The sequence below is a fragment of the Gopherus flavomarginatus genome, chromosome 10 (assembly GCF_025201925.1).
Source record: "Gopherus flavomarginatus isolate rGopFla2 chromosome 10, rGopFla2.mat.asm, whole genome shotgun sequence".
Classification (NCBI taxonomy): domain Eukaryota; kingdom Metazoa; phylum Chordata; order Testudines; family Testudinidae; genus Gopherus; species Gopherus flavomarginatus.
The window spans coordinates 40,342,631-40,357,078 of record NC_066626.1 but is presented as its reverse complement, the minus strand read 5'-3'; the positions used below and the strand labels follow the sequence as shown (position 1 = coordinate 40,357,078).

General features: G+C 45.2%; 1 protein-coding gene across 2 annotated transcripts in view; it reads right to left on the bottom strand.

Moving 5' to 3' along the window:
• Positions 1-204: 204 nt before the first annotated feature.
• CHN1 (chimerin 1) overlaps positions 205-14,448 on the bottom strand; it is a 133,026-nt gene continuing 118,782 nt past the window's right edge. For both annotated transcript variants that reach the window (XM_050969038.1, XM_050969039.1), the window contains 3 exons: positions 13,445-13,582; positions 5,535-5,640; positions 205-1,123 (listed from right to left, as the gene is read on the bottom strand). In XM_050969038.1, the coding sequence (XP_050824995.1) occupies positions 952-1,123; positions 5,535-5,640; positions 13,445-13,582 (416 nt within the window). In that variant the 3' untranslated portion in view covers positions 205-951. The remainder of the gene's footprint in view (positions 1,124-5,534; positions 5,641-13,444; positions 13,583-14,448) is intronic.

Here is a 14,448-nt window from a genome sequence, read left to right as displayed (position 1 = left end):
TTAGATTGGGAATGTCCTACCAAAAAAATAACAAATATAAATTCTCTCTTTTCAGTCAAAGGCCATTCAATATATTCGAGTGCCAAAATACCACACATCATTCAAATAGCTCAACAAGAAATGAGTCGAGATTTTATTTTGTGAACATAAATGTGAAAACAAAGGCATTGAAAATATTTTCATTAATTAAAAACCAGCACAATGTGAGATTTCTAACAGCAAAATTTAATAAATTAATATATGCATGCCAGATAAAAACACAAAATTACAACTGAAATAACAATAAAGGAAATATTGTACAGTGTTGCAGATTTTACTGCAACCACGATAAACGACATGAAGAATTAAAGTGACAAAGTACACATTTTGTTTCTGTTCAAAACAAATTACTACATGATAAAAGAACTGAGAGAAACCAGGAAGAAATCACCCAAGAAAGTGGGAAAAGAATGATAGGAAATGTCAACATACAGCCAGAAGCCCCATTTCACAGAAATCATTCTTTTTTAGTATCAGAAACCAATTACATAGAACATAAAAGCAAATTCACAATAGGTTTACACTGAGAAACATGCTAAATTACAAGCACAAACTATCCAGAACAAAGATGCTTATAAAAGATGCTGCACCAGGTCTCGTTTCTTTTGCAGAAAGAGCTTCATCAAAACAGGGAGAACAGGAAGCCAATCATGCAATAGAGCTTTAGATTTTTGTTTTAAACATGATAAACACCCAGGATTACTAGTACTGGAAAATGTGTTAACCTTTTTTCAATATCAGCTGAATGGCACTACAGAAGCGACACAGAGTTCCTTCATTTTTATCCTGTATACATCAAAAGCTCTAGCAAATATGGAATTCAGCTACAAGAGCCAGTTAAATTACATTAAAATATTCCTTCCTCCACAGAATATTGTTGTTTCCTTTTTTAGAAAGAACAAAACAAAATATTCAAAATAAAATGTCTTCATTTTTTATAAGCATCTCCACCACAAGTCTCTGGTAACGGATATCATTCAGTGCAGCCATTGCATCTAGTTCTGGTGCTCGCATAAGGGTTGGTCCAAAAACAATGCCAAGATTTTCTGCATTCATGAGATTCTCCTTTTCATGAAGGGTTACCCTGTAAAGGAGGACAATGTTAAACACAAGGCACGTCATACCAAATATTGGTTGATGACAGGGTGCACAAAGACCAACTCTAACAAAGATGCTAACTGAGTGCTTTGGCAGGCTTACTCCACACCCCTCCTTGGCTGCATCACACAGCTCTTGGGTTCCTAATAGCATAGGGTTATAAACTGCTAATGCAGCTTTGCCACCACTTGCAGCAACTTCCTACTGCTGGTTATCTGGTTATCCACCAGTGCCTGTTCCAAAGCTCACGATCTTATCTTTGGGTGGACCACAGAGTATAATTTACCACGTATGCACACAGAGCAGAATATAGAGAGTCTTCTCAGACAGTATATGGTTAAGAAGTGTGGAGACACAGAATAAACGTCTCCCAAATTCTGGTTACTGGCATAACAAGAGTAAACAAAATGCCGTCTAGAGACACTAAACTTCTGCTTTGGTTTATGGCAGTTAATTGCCTCTCTCAATAAAACAAATTCAGATTTGTAAATGAGTTTGTTCACAGACTAAACAAAGGACTTAATATACACTGCTGCTTTATCATAAAACAAATCTCCAGAAGGATTCTTGTAGAGGACTAAATATCCATTCATAGGAAGTTTGTGGGTTATAAAAACACTTCAGTTCTTTCACAATGCTGAACTATCTGATCTCCTATGCTGAATAAAAGCCCTTCAGGCATATACAATAGTTGTCAGAATTTAGTGTCCTCTTTTTTTGACATATTATTCTGGTATTTCCAAAACTCTGCTTCCTAGTTTATGATTCCAAATAAAGGACCAATGGCTAATTAGCTAAATTTTGCAACAAGCCAGTGAGCTAGCTGTTCCCTCACTACAACTCTTTTCAGTAAGTATATTAAACAACAGAAACTAAAAATAATTGAAATATTATAAATTGTGTTGCCCGTTCCTCCTCATACTTAGCAAATGCCAGCAGTGTTAAGAATTTATAAACTGACCTGCTAATCAACAGATCAGCAACAACCCTTGAACAATAGGATATGAAAAATCAGCTTTACAAGTAGTCTTTGCTACTGGTCTTCCATTCCTCAGGCTATACTAATACATTCATTTGAAGTTCCATTGAAATAAGTGGACACTGACATATCTGGTCCAGAACATGCAGCAACCCTGGGGTTGCATTTTGCTGGACATACTCAGCAGACTCAACAAATCCTACAGTGCAACTGTGTTTTCACTAAAAAGACATAAAATGAAGCTATTTATATGGCAAGAAATGATTATTCATGACAATAGGTACATGTTAACAATAGGTACGTCACAAATTAAAATGGGCACAGTAGCTAATATGCCAATTCTATTTTTTACTCTATGGTTTTGTATATACTTTGACAACAGAAGGGGAATAGTTTCTTGCCATGTAGATATTTATAGTACCTACAAATAGAGTAAAAATTGGTTAGGCATTGTCATAACATTTTTCCCAGATCTGGACCTTAGCGTCCAAAATATGGGTGTTAGCATGAAAACCTCCAAGCTTAGTTACCAGCTTGGACCTGGTAAAGCTGCCACCAGCCAGGAATCTATACAGTGCCTGGGCGCACTGTGGTCTCCCCAAAACCTTCCCTGCGGGACCCCCAGACTCAGATTCCTTGAGTCTCACAACAAAGGGGAATAAACCATTTCCCTTCCCCCCTCCAGGTGTTCCCTCTCTGGGTTCCTGGAGAGATATACAGAAGCAAGCTCCGTGAATCTAAACAGAGGGACTCCACCCTCCCTGTTTCCAGTCCTGGAAAACACAAGTACTTCCCCCCCTCACCCAGAGGGTATGCAAAGTCAGGCTTAGTAAATTTAACACAAAGAGATTTTCCCCCTGACTTCTTCCTCCCACCAATTCCCTGGTGAGCTGCAGACTCAATTCCTTGGAGTCCCCACTAAAGAAAAAACTCCAACAAGTCTTAAAAAGAAGGCTTTATATAAAAAAGAAAGAAAAGACATAAAAATGGTCTCTCTGTATTAAGGTGACAAATACAGGGTCATTTGCTTAAAAGAAAAAAATGAATAAACAGCCTTATCCAAAAAGAATACAATTTAACACATTCCAGCAACTACACACATGTAAATACAAAAGAAAACAATATAAACCTATGGTCTTCCTATCTTTGTACTTACAACTTGGAAACAGAAGATTAGAAAGCTGGAGATAGAAAAATCACTCTCGTAGCCGAGAGGGTCAGACACAAGACAAAGAACAAAGAACTCACACCCAAAACTTCCCTCCACCCAGATTTGAAAAAGTCTTGTTTCCTGATTGGTCCTCTGGTCAGGTGTTTCAGGTTACTGGTGTTACCCCTTTACAGGTAAAAGAACATTAACCCTTAGCTATCTGTTTATGACAGGCATATTATTATTATTTGCATCCAAATTGTGGGTTTTTTACTGGTATAAGTCCTTAAGGCTTATGGAGAGTGCAGACGGTAGGAGAAAGCACAATGTCTGTGTATCTGTTTTAGTGTATTTTAATACTCTGTTCTTTTAAGACACACAGTAACTCCTCGCTTAACATAGTAGTTAGTTCCTGAAAAATGTGACTTTAAGCGAAACGATGTTAAGCGAATCCAATTTTCCCATAAGAATTAGGTTGCAGGGAATTTTTTTCACCAGACAAAAGACCATTACACCTCTACCCCAATGTAACGTAACCCGATATAACTCAGGTTCACATACAACGCACTAAAGCTCTCGGGGGTGGGGCTGTGCACACCGGTGGATCAGTGCATCAGTCTCCAACACTGCTCTGAGTGGCATGTTAAGGGTGAGAGGCAGGCAGGAGGGCAAGCAGGGTGAGGAGGCAAATGGGGAGGTGAGCGGCAGGCAGGAGTGGGGGTGAGGAGGCAGGCGGGCAGATAACAAGCAGGAGAGCAGCGGTTGGGCAGACAGGGAGAGGCGCACTGGACAGACAGTGAGGAGACTAGTGGGAAGACAAGCGGTGAGTGGCGGCTGGGCGGGCAGGAGTGCTGGGCAGACAAGTGGGAAGGCGAGCCGTGGGCAGGTAGATGGGGTGAGGAGGCGAATGGCAGCTGTGCGGGCAGGAGCGCTGGGTGGACAGTGAGGAGACTAGCGGGGAGGCTGATTTGTCTCGGGCCCCGCACCCATCTAGGGATGACTCCAACACGCCGAGGGGTTGGATAAGGGGCAGAGGGTCTCGGGGGGTGGTTAGGAGACAAGGAGTGTGGGAGGGGTGTTTGATGGGTCGGAAGTTCTGAGGAGTCAGTCAGGGTGCGGGAAGTAGGTGGGGGTTGGATGGGGGCGAGGCCAGGCTGTTTGGGGAGGCACAGTCTTCCCTACCCGATATAATGCGCTTTCACCTATAATGTGGTACGATTTTTTGGCTCCCGAGGACCACATTATATTGAGGTAGAGGTGTGTGTATATATATCTATACACACACACACCCCGAGTTTAAAGTTTTAAACAATTTAATACTGTACACAGCGATGATGATTGTGAAGCTTGGTTGAGGTGGTGAAGTCAGAGGGTGGGATATTTCCCAGGGAATGCCTTACTGCTAAATGATGAACTAGCAATTGGCTGAGCCCTCAAGGGTTAACTCGTTGTTAATGTAGCCTCACACTCTACAAGGCAGCACAAATACAGGGAGGGGAGACAGCATAGCAGACAGAGACAGAGACTCTCACAGAGAGATGCACACTGCCCCTTTAAGTATGCTGACCCCACTCTAAGTACACTGCTTTGTTAAGTAGATCAGCAAGCTCCCTTCATCCTGAGCCCTGTCGTGTGTCCCCCCTGCTCTATGGAAGATGGGATAAGCGGGGTGCAGGAGCAGGAGGGAAGGGGGACACCCTGACAGCCCCCCTCCGGGGAGCAGCTCCAAGACAGAGGGCAGAATCAGCACATGGCAGTGGGAGGAGGGACAGCTGAACTGCCAGCAATTGATGGCCTGCTGGGCAGCTGCCACACAGAGAACTTAGGAGCAGGGAGCTGATAGGGGGGCTGCTGGTCCACCTTGGTTCCAAGCCCCCACCAGCCATGGTTCTAAGCCCCCACCAGCTAACTGCAATGGGCTGTTCTTCCTGCAAGCAGTGGACAAAGCAGGCAGCTGCCAAAGGACATTGTAAGGGAGCATGTTCTCTAACTGATCAGCAACATAACAATGAAACAACATTAAATGGGAGGACTTTAAGTGAGGAATTACTGTATTTAAGTTTGTTTGTTCATTCTGCTATAACAAATGACACTGGAGAGATTGTAGTGCTGTGTTAAATTTACAAAAACAACTCAGAATTTGCTTTATAAAAGCTTGTACAAGGCCCCAAATACATCTGTGGGGCTTACACAGACTCGTGTAGAGGCTACAGATTGGCCTTTGTTTCAGATGAATTCATCTAATTTATTTTAAAATAAACCACATACCTCTTTAAATGTGCCATGAGATACCTTAAGGTTTCACAGTGAGCAGGTGGCAGTAGTTTCAATGCTTCATGAAGTGTTTCCAACTGTTCATCAGGATCCATGGTTTCTGAAAAGAAACATTTAAATATCAGCAGGGCCGCCCGGGGGGGGGGGGCAAGAGGGGCAATTTGCCCCAGGCCCCGGGCTCCGCAGGGGCCCCCACGAGAGTTTTTCAGGGTCCCTGCAGCGGGGTCCTTCACTTGCTCCGGGGGGCCCGGAAAACTCTTGCGGGGCTGGGCCCTGGAGCTTCTTCCGCTCCCGGTCTTCGCCGGTGGAGGGGGTCCTTCCTCCAGCGAATTACCGCCGAAGCGCGACCTGCCACCAAAGTGCAACCTGGTCTTCGGCGGTAATTCGGCAGCGGGGGGCCCTTCCGTTCCGGGACCCGCCGCCGAAGTGCCCCAAAGACCCACAGCAGGGGCCCTCTGCCACTAAATTACCGCCGAAGAGCGGGCTGTACTTCGGCGGCGGGTTCTGCTTCGGCAGTAAATTGCCGGCAGGGGGCCCCCGCCGCAGGCCTTTGGGGCACTTCGGCAGTGGGTCCCGGAACGGAAGGGCCCCCCGCCGCCGAACAGGGCCGACTCTAGACATTCTGCTGCGCGGGTGGCGCCCTGCTGCTTGCCAGTCCCGCGGCTCTGGTGGACCTCCTGCAGGCGTGCCTGTGGCTGCTCCACCGGAGCCGCTGGACCAGCGGACCCTCCGCAGGCACGCCTGCGGGAGGTCCACCGGAGCCACCTGCCGCCAATGGCCCCAGGCCCCCGGAATCCTCTGGGCGGCCCTGAATATCAGTGCAGACAATGCTAGACTTTAAGCAGAGAAGTAGAGACACAGTAGGTTTGGGGAGTGACAGGTCTGAAAGGAGCCCTCATGATTAAATCTAACTGTTTATCTCCAGATTATGTCAACGAGCTTCGGTTTTGCTTTAATCAATGTGCCTTCCTCTTTTTCTGAAAGGTCTCTTCTGGAATGACTCTCTCACAACAGTTTCCATGGCTCCCCAATGCACTGTCAAGAACAATGTTAGAGGAGAAGAGCTGTGATAAGTTGTGACATGTGAATTCCTGTCCACTAGTAACTGGACTGAGTCCACCAAGATATTCCTCATAGGTACTTGGACTTGTTTTGCACAAGTGACCAAGAGGTGAAATTCTGGGCCTACTCAAGTCTATTCGAGTTTTGTCATTGACTTCAATGGGTCTGAGACGTCATCCCTAGGGGTCCTTTATCTCATTACCAATCACTCTAACTGATTACCTCATTTCCAGTAAAATAAAATTAAGGCTACTTTGAATGATGACATTGTCAGGTAAACAGGATCATTCACTACATGGTGACAGGAGAAGAGGTACTCATCCTGCGCAGTAACTGTGGTTCTTTGAGATACTATGAGCGCTCTCTTGGTGTGTGCGTGCCTCAGGCACCCTCAATCTGAGATTTTTATTAGTACTGTCCATTCAGCCCTCAGATGTGCTGTTGGTATCCTCAGGCCCTGTACCCAGGCTATATCAGGCTGCCTGGATGAACTGCCCCCTCGGTTATTTCTGCATCGCCGAGTCTCAGGAGAAACTCTGAAGCAGAGGTGAAGGAGAGTGGAGCACCCATGGGGGACACATCTCAAAGAACCACACTTACTGCACAAGGTGAGTAACCTCCTCTTCATCTCTGAGTAGTGTCCCTATAGGTGCTCCACTCTTGGTGACTCCTGAGCAGTATCCCCAATAGGAGAAACGGGCTTCAGAATGGAGTCCTGCACAGGAGAGAGAACTGCATTGCCAACTGCAACACCAGACCTGGAGGCATCAACCAAGGCATAGTATCTAGGGAAGGTATGTACCAAAGACCATGTACTGGCTTTGCACATTTCCGGAATGGAAACATTTTCAAGGAAAGCCATAGATGTAATGTGATCTAGTTGAGTGTGCTGAAATGCTGATAGGGGGTGGAACGTTGACAGCCTGGTAGCAAGTTATAATATACTCAGAAATCCATTTAGAGAGTCCCTGGGTAGAAATGGGGAAACCCTTACATCTGTTTGCAATCAAAAGAAATAGTCTGTTGGATTTACAAAACGATTTAGTTCTTTCCAGATAGAAGGATAACACCCTCCTGATATCTAGAGTGTGGAGAACAATCTCCCACTTGAAGTATGTGGTTTTGGGAAGAAAACGGGCAGATATATGGTCTGATTTAGGTGAAATTTGGAAATTACTTGAGGGAGAAACCTGGGGCCACAAGGACACCTTATCCTTGTGAAATGTTGTGTAAGGAGAAGTCTGCCATTAAAGCCCCAATCTCTCCGACTATAGGCTGAGGTAGCTGCCACTAGGAAGACAGTTTTCCTTGATAAATTCAATAAGGAGCAGGTGGCCATTGGTTCCAACAGGGGGTCTGTGAGGCTTTTGAGAACCAAATTCAGATCCCAAGCCAGCGCAGGAACCTTTATCTCTGGGAAGAGATTCCCCAAGCCTTTCATAAATCTTGTGGTTGTGAAATGAGCAACCAGAGAAACCTTCAATGGTAATATGAAAGCTGTTAGGGCCGCCAGGTGAACTTTGATGGAACTGAGGAACAATCTCTATTTCTTAAGCTGTAGCAGGTACTCCAGAATGAGAGGATGTGGGGCAGAATCAGGAGCAGCATTGTGGAGTTTCAACAGTGGCTGAATCTTGTTCACTTCTGGAGGTAAGTAGCTCTGGTGGAAACTTTTCTACTATTTAACAATATGTGTTTTGCCTCTGTAGAGCAGCATGATTCTAGCCCCACAAACCATCCTGGAACCATGCCTTAAGGTGAAGAATGCCCAGGTTGTGATGCATCAGGTGTCTGGTGTCCTGAGAGAGGAGTTGAAGGATAGCTGGAAGATCTTCTGGAGGATAGAGAGTGAGGTGAAATGGGTAAGAGAACCACGGTTGCCTCAACCACACTGTGGCTCTGGCCTTTTCCTGCTTGATCTTATTTATCATCTTGAGGATGAGAGGCGCTGGAAGGCATAAAACAGTCTGTCTGTCCAAGGCAAGAGGAGACGTCTCCCAGTCAGTTGTGACCTAACCCTCCCACCTCCCTTGGGCAAAATAGGTGGAATTTTTTGTTTGTGGTTGTGCCGAAAAGGTCGTCTTCTGGAAACTCCCAAGTCTGAAAGCTTCTGTGTAGAACCTCATAATCCAACTCCCATTTGTATTCTTGGGAGAAGCACGTGCTGAGTGTGTCAGCAGTGACATTCTGTACATCAGGCAGATACATTGCTGAAATCCTTATGTGATGCTTTATGCACCAGTTCCACAACTTCATGGCTTTGGTGCAGAGGGAAGGGGATCTTGTCCCTCCTAGTTGATTGATATAAAACATGCAGGCTACATTGTCTGTCATGGCTTTGATAGTCATGTGTCTGTGTCTGATGACAGGTAGGAAATGCATACAGGCATTTCTTATCGTTCTGAGCTCTAGGAGGTTGATATGGAGGGTGGTCTCTTGAGGTGACCATTGGCCCTGTGCTGTCAGGGAGCCCAAGTGCACCCCCCAACCCAAGAGAGATGTGTCTGTGGTTAGTCACTGTTGGTGCAATTTGGAGGAAGGAGACCCCCTACATAGTGATGAATCTTCAACCAGTCTAGGGAATGCTTCACCCACTGGGATACTGATGCCTGCTTGCCTAGACTGTATCTGTTTGGTGAGTAAACCATTCTGAGCCACCCCTGAAAACAGCGGAGGTGTAATTTTGCATGCTTTGTCACAAAAGTGCAAGTGGCCACATGACCCAGAAGTTGAAGGCAGTTTCTGACTGAGGTCTGGAGACTGTCAAGAATTGTTTTGACAAGGCTTGATAATATCTGGAACCTGTCCACGGGAAGAAGTGCCCTGGATGCCAGGGAAATACCACTATAGTCTGGTGAAGCAGGTAAGCAGCCAATATTGACAGAACCTTTGAGAATACTCTCGGAGCAGAGAGGCTGAAGGGGAGCACTTGATACTGGAAATGATTCTAGCCTAACATAGATCAGAGGAATCTCTTGTGAGACAGGTGCACCGCTACATAGAAGTACACATCCTGGAGGTTGAGAGCTGAAACTAATCCCCTGAATCTAGACAAGGAATTATGGTTGCTAGGGTCACCACCCTGAATTTCTGGGGACTCATGAATCTGTTTAGGAGTCTTATTCTAGAATTGGTCTCCACCCTCTGTTCTTCTTTGGTATGAGGAAATAATTATAATAGAAGCCCTTTCCCTTGTACTGAGGAGGTACTGGTTCTATTGCTCCTAAACGAAGAAAGGTGTTTACTTTGTACCTTATTAGGGACTCCGTGAGAGGGATCTCTGAAGAGGGGCGGGGAAGAGGAATGAGGAGGGAGGGAGGTACAGTGGATGGCGTAGCCCGATGATATTACTCCCAGGACCCATTTGTCTGAGATGATACACTCCCCTGCATTCTGGAAGTGGAAGAGCCTGTTGCCAAATGGGAGAAGGTAGGTAAAACACTGAAGCTGGCAGACTAATGAAGATTGGAAATTCAGACCCTTGACTGTTCCATCAAAAACTGGCGCTTTGATGATGCCTGTTGTGGAGCCACATCAGATGGGTTTAGAAATGATCGCCTTCTCTGGAGCCTGTGTCTCTTCCTGGTGGATTCCATGGGTCTCTGAAATCCAGAGAATTTTATAGGGCAGGATCTCTGAACTGCATTTGCAATCTGCTGAACTTCTATTTATTTGCAGGAGTATAGTGCCCAATGAGTGTAATGTGGCCCTGGAATCTTTAAGAGTATGTAACAATTCATCAGCATTCGCTGCAAACAACTTCCATCCATTAAATGGGAAATCCTTGGCCATATTTTGAAATTGCTGGGGAAGCCAGACAACTGCAGCCAGGAAGCACTATGCATCACCACCACCATAGAGATGGAATGGGCTGCAGTGTCTGTAGCATCGAGTGCTGCCTGCAAAGATGTTCTTGCCAGCAATTGTCCCTCAGCAATAGAGTTCTCTTTGATCGGGGGGAAGGTACTCAATAAACAACTCAAATTTTGTCAAGTTGTACTTGGCCATCAATGCTTGGTAATTTGCAATACAAAACTGCTGCATAGTCAGAGGTCCAGATGATTTTGGTTTCTATTTTATGGGGTGGACTTATTTCGGTGTTGTTTGCCCCACTCATTCACTGCATCAATGACCAGAGAATTGGGAGGTAGGTGGGAGAACAGGATGTGACAGGGTCAGGCAAGATGGCTACAGGAGAGTGTTAGAGGCAGATATATTAGTCCCAGATTAAATAGATCCCTTTTCCCTGGGTAAAGCAACAGGGGCAGTTCCAGAACAAGCAGGAACTTGCTGGAACCAATTAAGGCTGGCAGGCTAATTAGGACACTGGGAGCCAATTAAAAAGAAACTGCTAGAATAAATTAGGACAGGCTGACTAATCAGGGCACCCGAGTTTAAAAAGAACCTCACTTCTGTTTGTAGCGTGCATGCGAGATGCTGGGAGCAAGAGGCACTAGGAGATAAGAGTGGGAAGGCGTATTGCTGGAGGATTGAAGAGTACAAGCATTATCAGACACCAGGAGAAAGGTCCTGTGGTAAGGATAAAGGTGTTAGGAGGAGGCCATGGGGAAGTAGCCCAGGAAGTTGTAGCTGTCACGCAGCTGTTCCAGGAGGCACTCTAGATAGCTGTAGTCCAGAGGGCTCTGGGCTGGAACCCGGAGTAGAGAGCGGGCCCGGGTTCCCCTCAAACCTCCCAACTCTTGATCAGACACAGGAGGAATTGACTTGGATTGTGGGTTCTACCAGAGGAGGTGGTCTCTGGGCTGTTCCTTGACCCACATGGTGAATCTCTGAGGCGAACAAATCCACCAATAAGTGCAGGAGCCACTAAGATAGATAAGGAATTTTGTCACAAGGAATTCAGAGTCCTTGGAGGGGACATAATATTTTTTGTCAGCCCTTTTACAAGTGGATGTCACTGTAGCTGGCATTTCCTATGTGTTCCAGTAGAGCCTTGATAATGGGGAAGGCAACTTGATAATGGGGAAGGCAGAGTGCAGAATGTCCAATAGCTCGTGCTGGGGTTCCCTGACCTCCTCAGGGTATCTGCAGAGAGTCTGTCACCCACTTAACAAGGTCCTGGAACTGGCAAAAATAATTGGCTGCACATGGGGGGCAGGGGAGAAGTATCAGGGCCTCATCTGGCAAAGAGGCTGAGATGGTGGTCTGACTTGTGGCTTCTTTAGTTGCCCTGGACTCCTGCTCCTCAAATGTTTCTTCCTGATGCTGGGGTGGGGAAGCTTGGGTCTCCCTATCATTCCGATGGAATAGGGTCAGGGCCCTAGAAAACTGCCAACAATAGGCTTCCCGGGGATCCTAATATTGCCTTTGAGGTGCATACAGGGGAAGGGGTGGCATCCAGGATTATTAAAACCAGGAGTGATGAGCTTCCGGAGCACCTTTCATACCCCTTCAGGAGACAGGGTTAGTGTAAGTGTGTACCAGAGAACCCTGCACTGAAATGGAAGAAACGGAGGACGAGTCATCATCATCATCATTCTCTTCTTCTTTGAATGGAGGAGCTCTCAGAGAATGGGGCGGGGTGAGGCGAAGGCACCAGAGCGGTAAAGGGATCTGGAGACTAAGAAGTTTCCAGTACCGGGAGACGCTCAGTACATGCTAACAATGAAGATTCTGGTTCAGCAGTCTTCGCCAGTTCCTTCTGGTATCTGAAATCCTGTGGTGTTGAGTGTTTGTCCTTATCCGACGGTACCAGAGCTGTAGAATGCTTTGAGGTTGGCCCTGATGAGGTTGAAGACTTATATTGTACCATGTGGGAAGGACACACAGAGTGGCGTCTGAGGTGACGGTAATGATCTTATATGTTTGGTACCGTCCCCAGATGACAATACCAGTGTCTTCATGGATCCCTGTTTAGTTTTAGAGCTGTGGTATTTTCCCGCATCCCCCATAATGGAGAAGCCTTTCCCACCTATGGTACCTAGCCCTGAGGAAGACCTCTCGGAGGCCATATATCTAGCTGGGGACAGAGGCCTTTATGAGGGGGACTGGCTGAGAGAGGAACTGTATTTCCTTTTTGGAGAGGCTTTGGAGGAGGGTTCTAAGGATTTATCTTCCTAGGAAGAACAGGATTACTTGTGACACCTTAGAGACTAACAAATTTATTTGAGCATAAGCTTTTGTGGGCTACAGCCCACTCCATCAGATGCACAGAATGGAATATATAGTAAGAAATATATATATATACATACTCTGGTGAACTGGGCATGTCCATCTCAAGGAGAATTTCCCCAGAGGGAGTCTCTATAACCAGAAAAGTTTTTTTTTTAATTTAATTTTTTACACAAATGCTAAACAAATACTGAACTAACTACACTAACTAACAAGACGCTCCAAAACTACCGTGGTAGACAAGAAGCGGACACACTAGCTCCGTCTCCAGCTCAGGCAGTTGAGAAGGAACCGAGAGGGTGGTTTGCTTGCGCAGTCTGATATAGCCTTGGTACAGAGTACAAGAACATCAACAGCACGTGTGTGGGCTGAACGGACACTGTTAATGAAAATCTCCTATTGAGAGTGGCATGCATGCACACCAAGGGTAGAGCACTCATCGGGACACTACTTGAAGAAGAACATATCTTTCCAGTATGTGTAGTGAAAAGGAAACATTTGAGAAAAATGGAGGAGAAACTGAAACAAAGATCACTTAGTACCACATTCTTATAATCTATGACACATACTTAGTCCTGCTTTCATCTCAATTTATAGCACCCATGTGAAGAGCATAAGTAGTACTTAATTAATAACACATGTTAAAAAACAAAAAAAAGAGAGAAAAAGGCGCAGAAAGAAAAACAGGAAAAATGTTATTTTACACTTACTTGCAGAATCTATAAATTTTGGGTAGGCATCATATGTGATAAGCGGAATTGGCAAATCCCTGAAGTACAATTTAAGTGCACCCGTGATAATATTGATATCTTCATACATATTCACAGAAATATCTGCTTTTTCCCCATCTGTGTACAGAAAACAGCTGACATTAATGTTTTAAAAATATAAATAGATCTAGACTAATATTCAATGAAAAAATCTATACTGTTTAGCAATTATTAAGATCAGCACAGCCACTGATTCTGGAGTATGTAAACTAACCAATAAAAACTGTTGCTTGACTGGGAATTTTACTTTTTCAGGATAAAGCCTAATGCCTTTTATACAGATACCAGTTCTTTTTTCAATCTCAGGTTAAGAAAAAAATTTTATGCAGAAACCTGTGTGACTGTTTTAATGGTGACTGGCTGTGTTGTAAAAATGTGTTGCAGATCAACTAATCTGAACATATCACTTTGCCAAAAACACATCTGTCGGCACTGAATGGGAAATGAGGAACGTTTGCAAAAATGAAAATGTTTTTAGTACTCGGTGCTAGGCCAGGCATGCACTCACCCTCTCAGAGCAGTGGTGCTATTTATTCTTGAGTTCAGTGGGCACTGGGTAAGGGCCTGAATTTGTTCAGCACCTCAAGCCCAGCTAGGACCATACAGAAGGCAGGTATTATTTGAGCTTTCTTTGTGTAGCCCCAGTAGCCTGGAGAGGCAAAGAGGGATGGAATTTTTGGCTCAGTAAAAAAAAACATATGAGGAGGGAGCACACCTCTCCACCACCGACTGCTACCATGGGGTACTGAGGGTGGGAACTCCTTACTTCTCTCATTGCCTTTGGTGGAAGAGGAAGGATGTTTAGCCCAGGGGTTCCTTATTATTTTGGAGCTATCATCCAGGGAGAGGGCTTCGAGTTGCATTGCTCCTTTAAGATTCTTCTCCAGCTGACTCATGGTCCCACTAAAAGAGGAGCTTGGGGGTTCCCTAGTAAATCAGGGCAA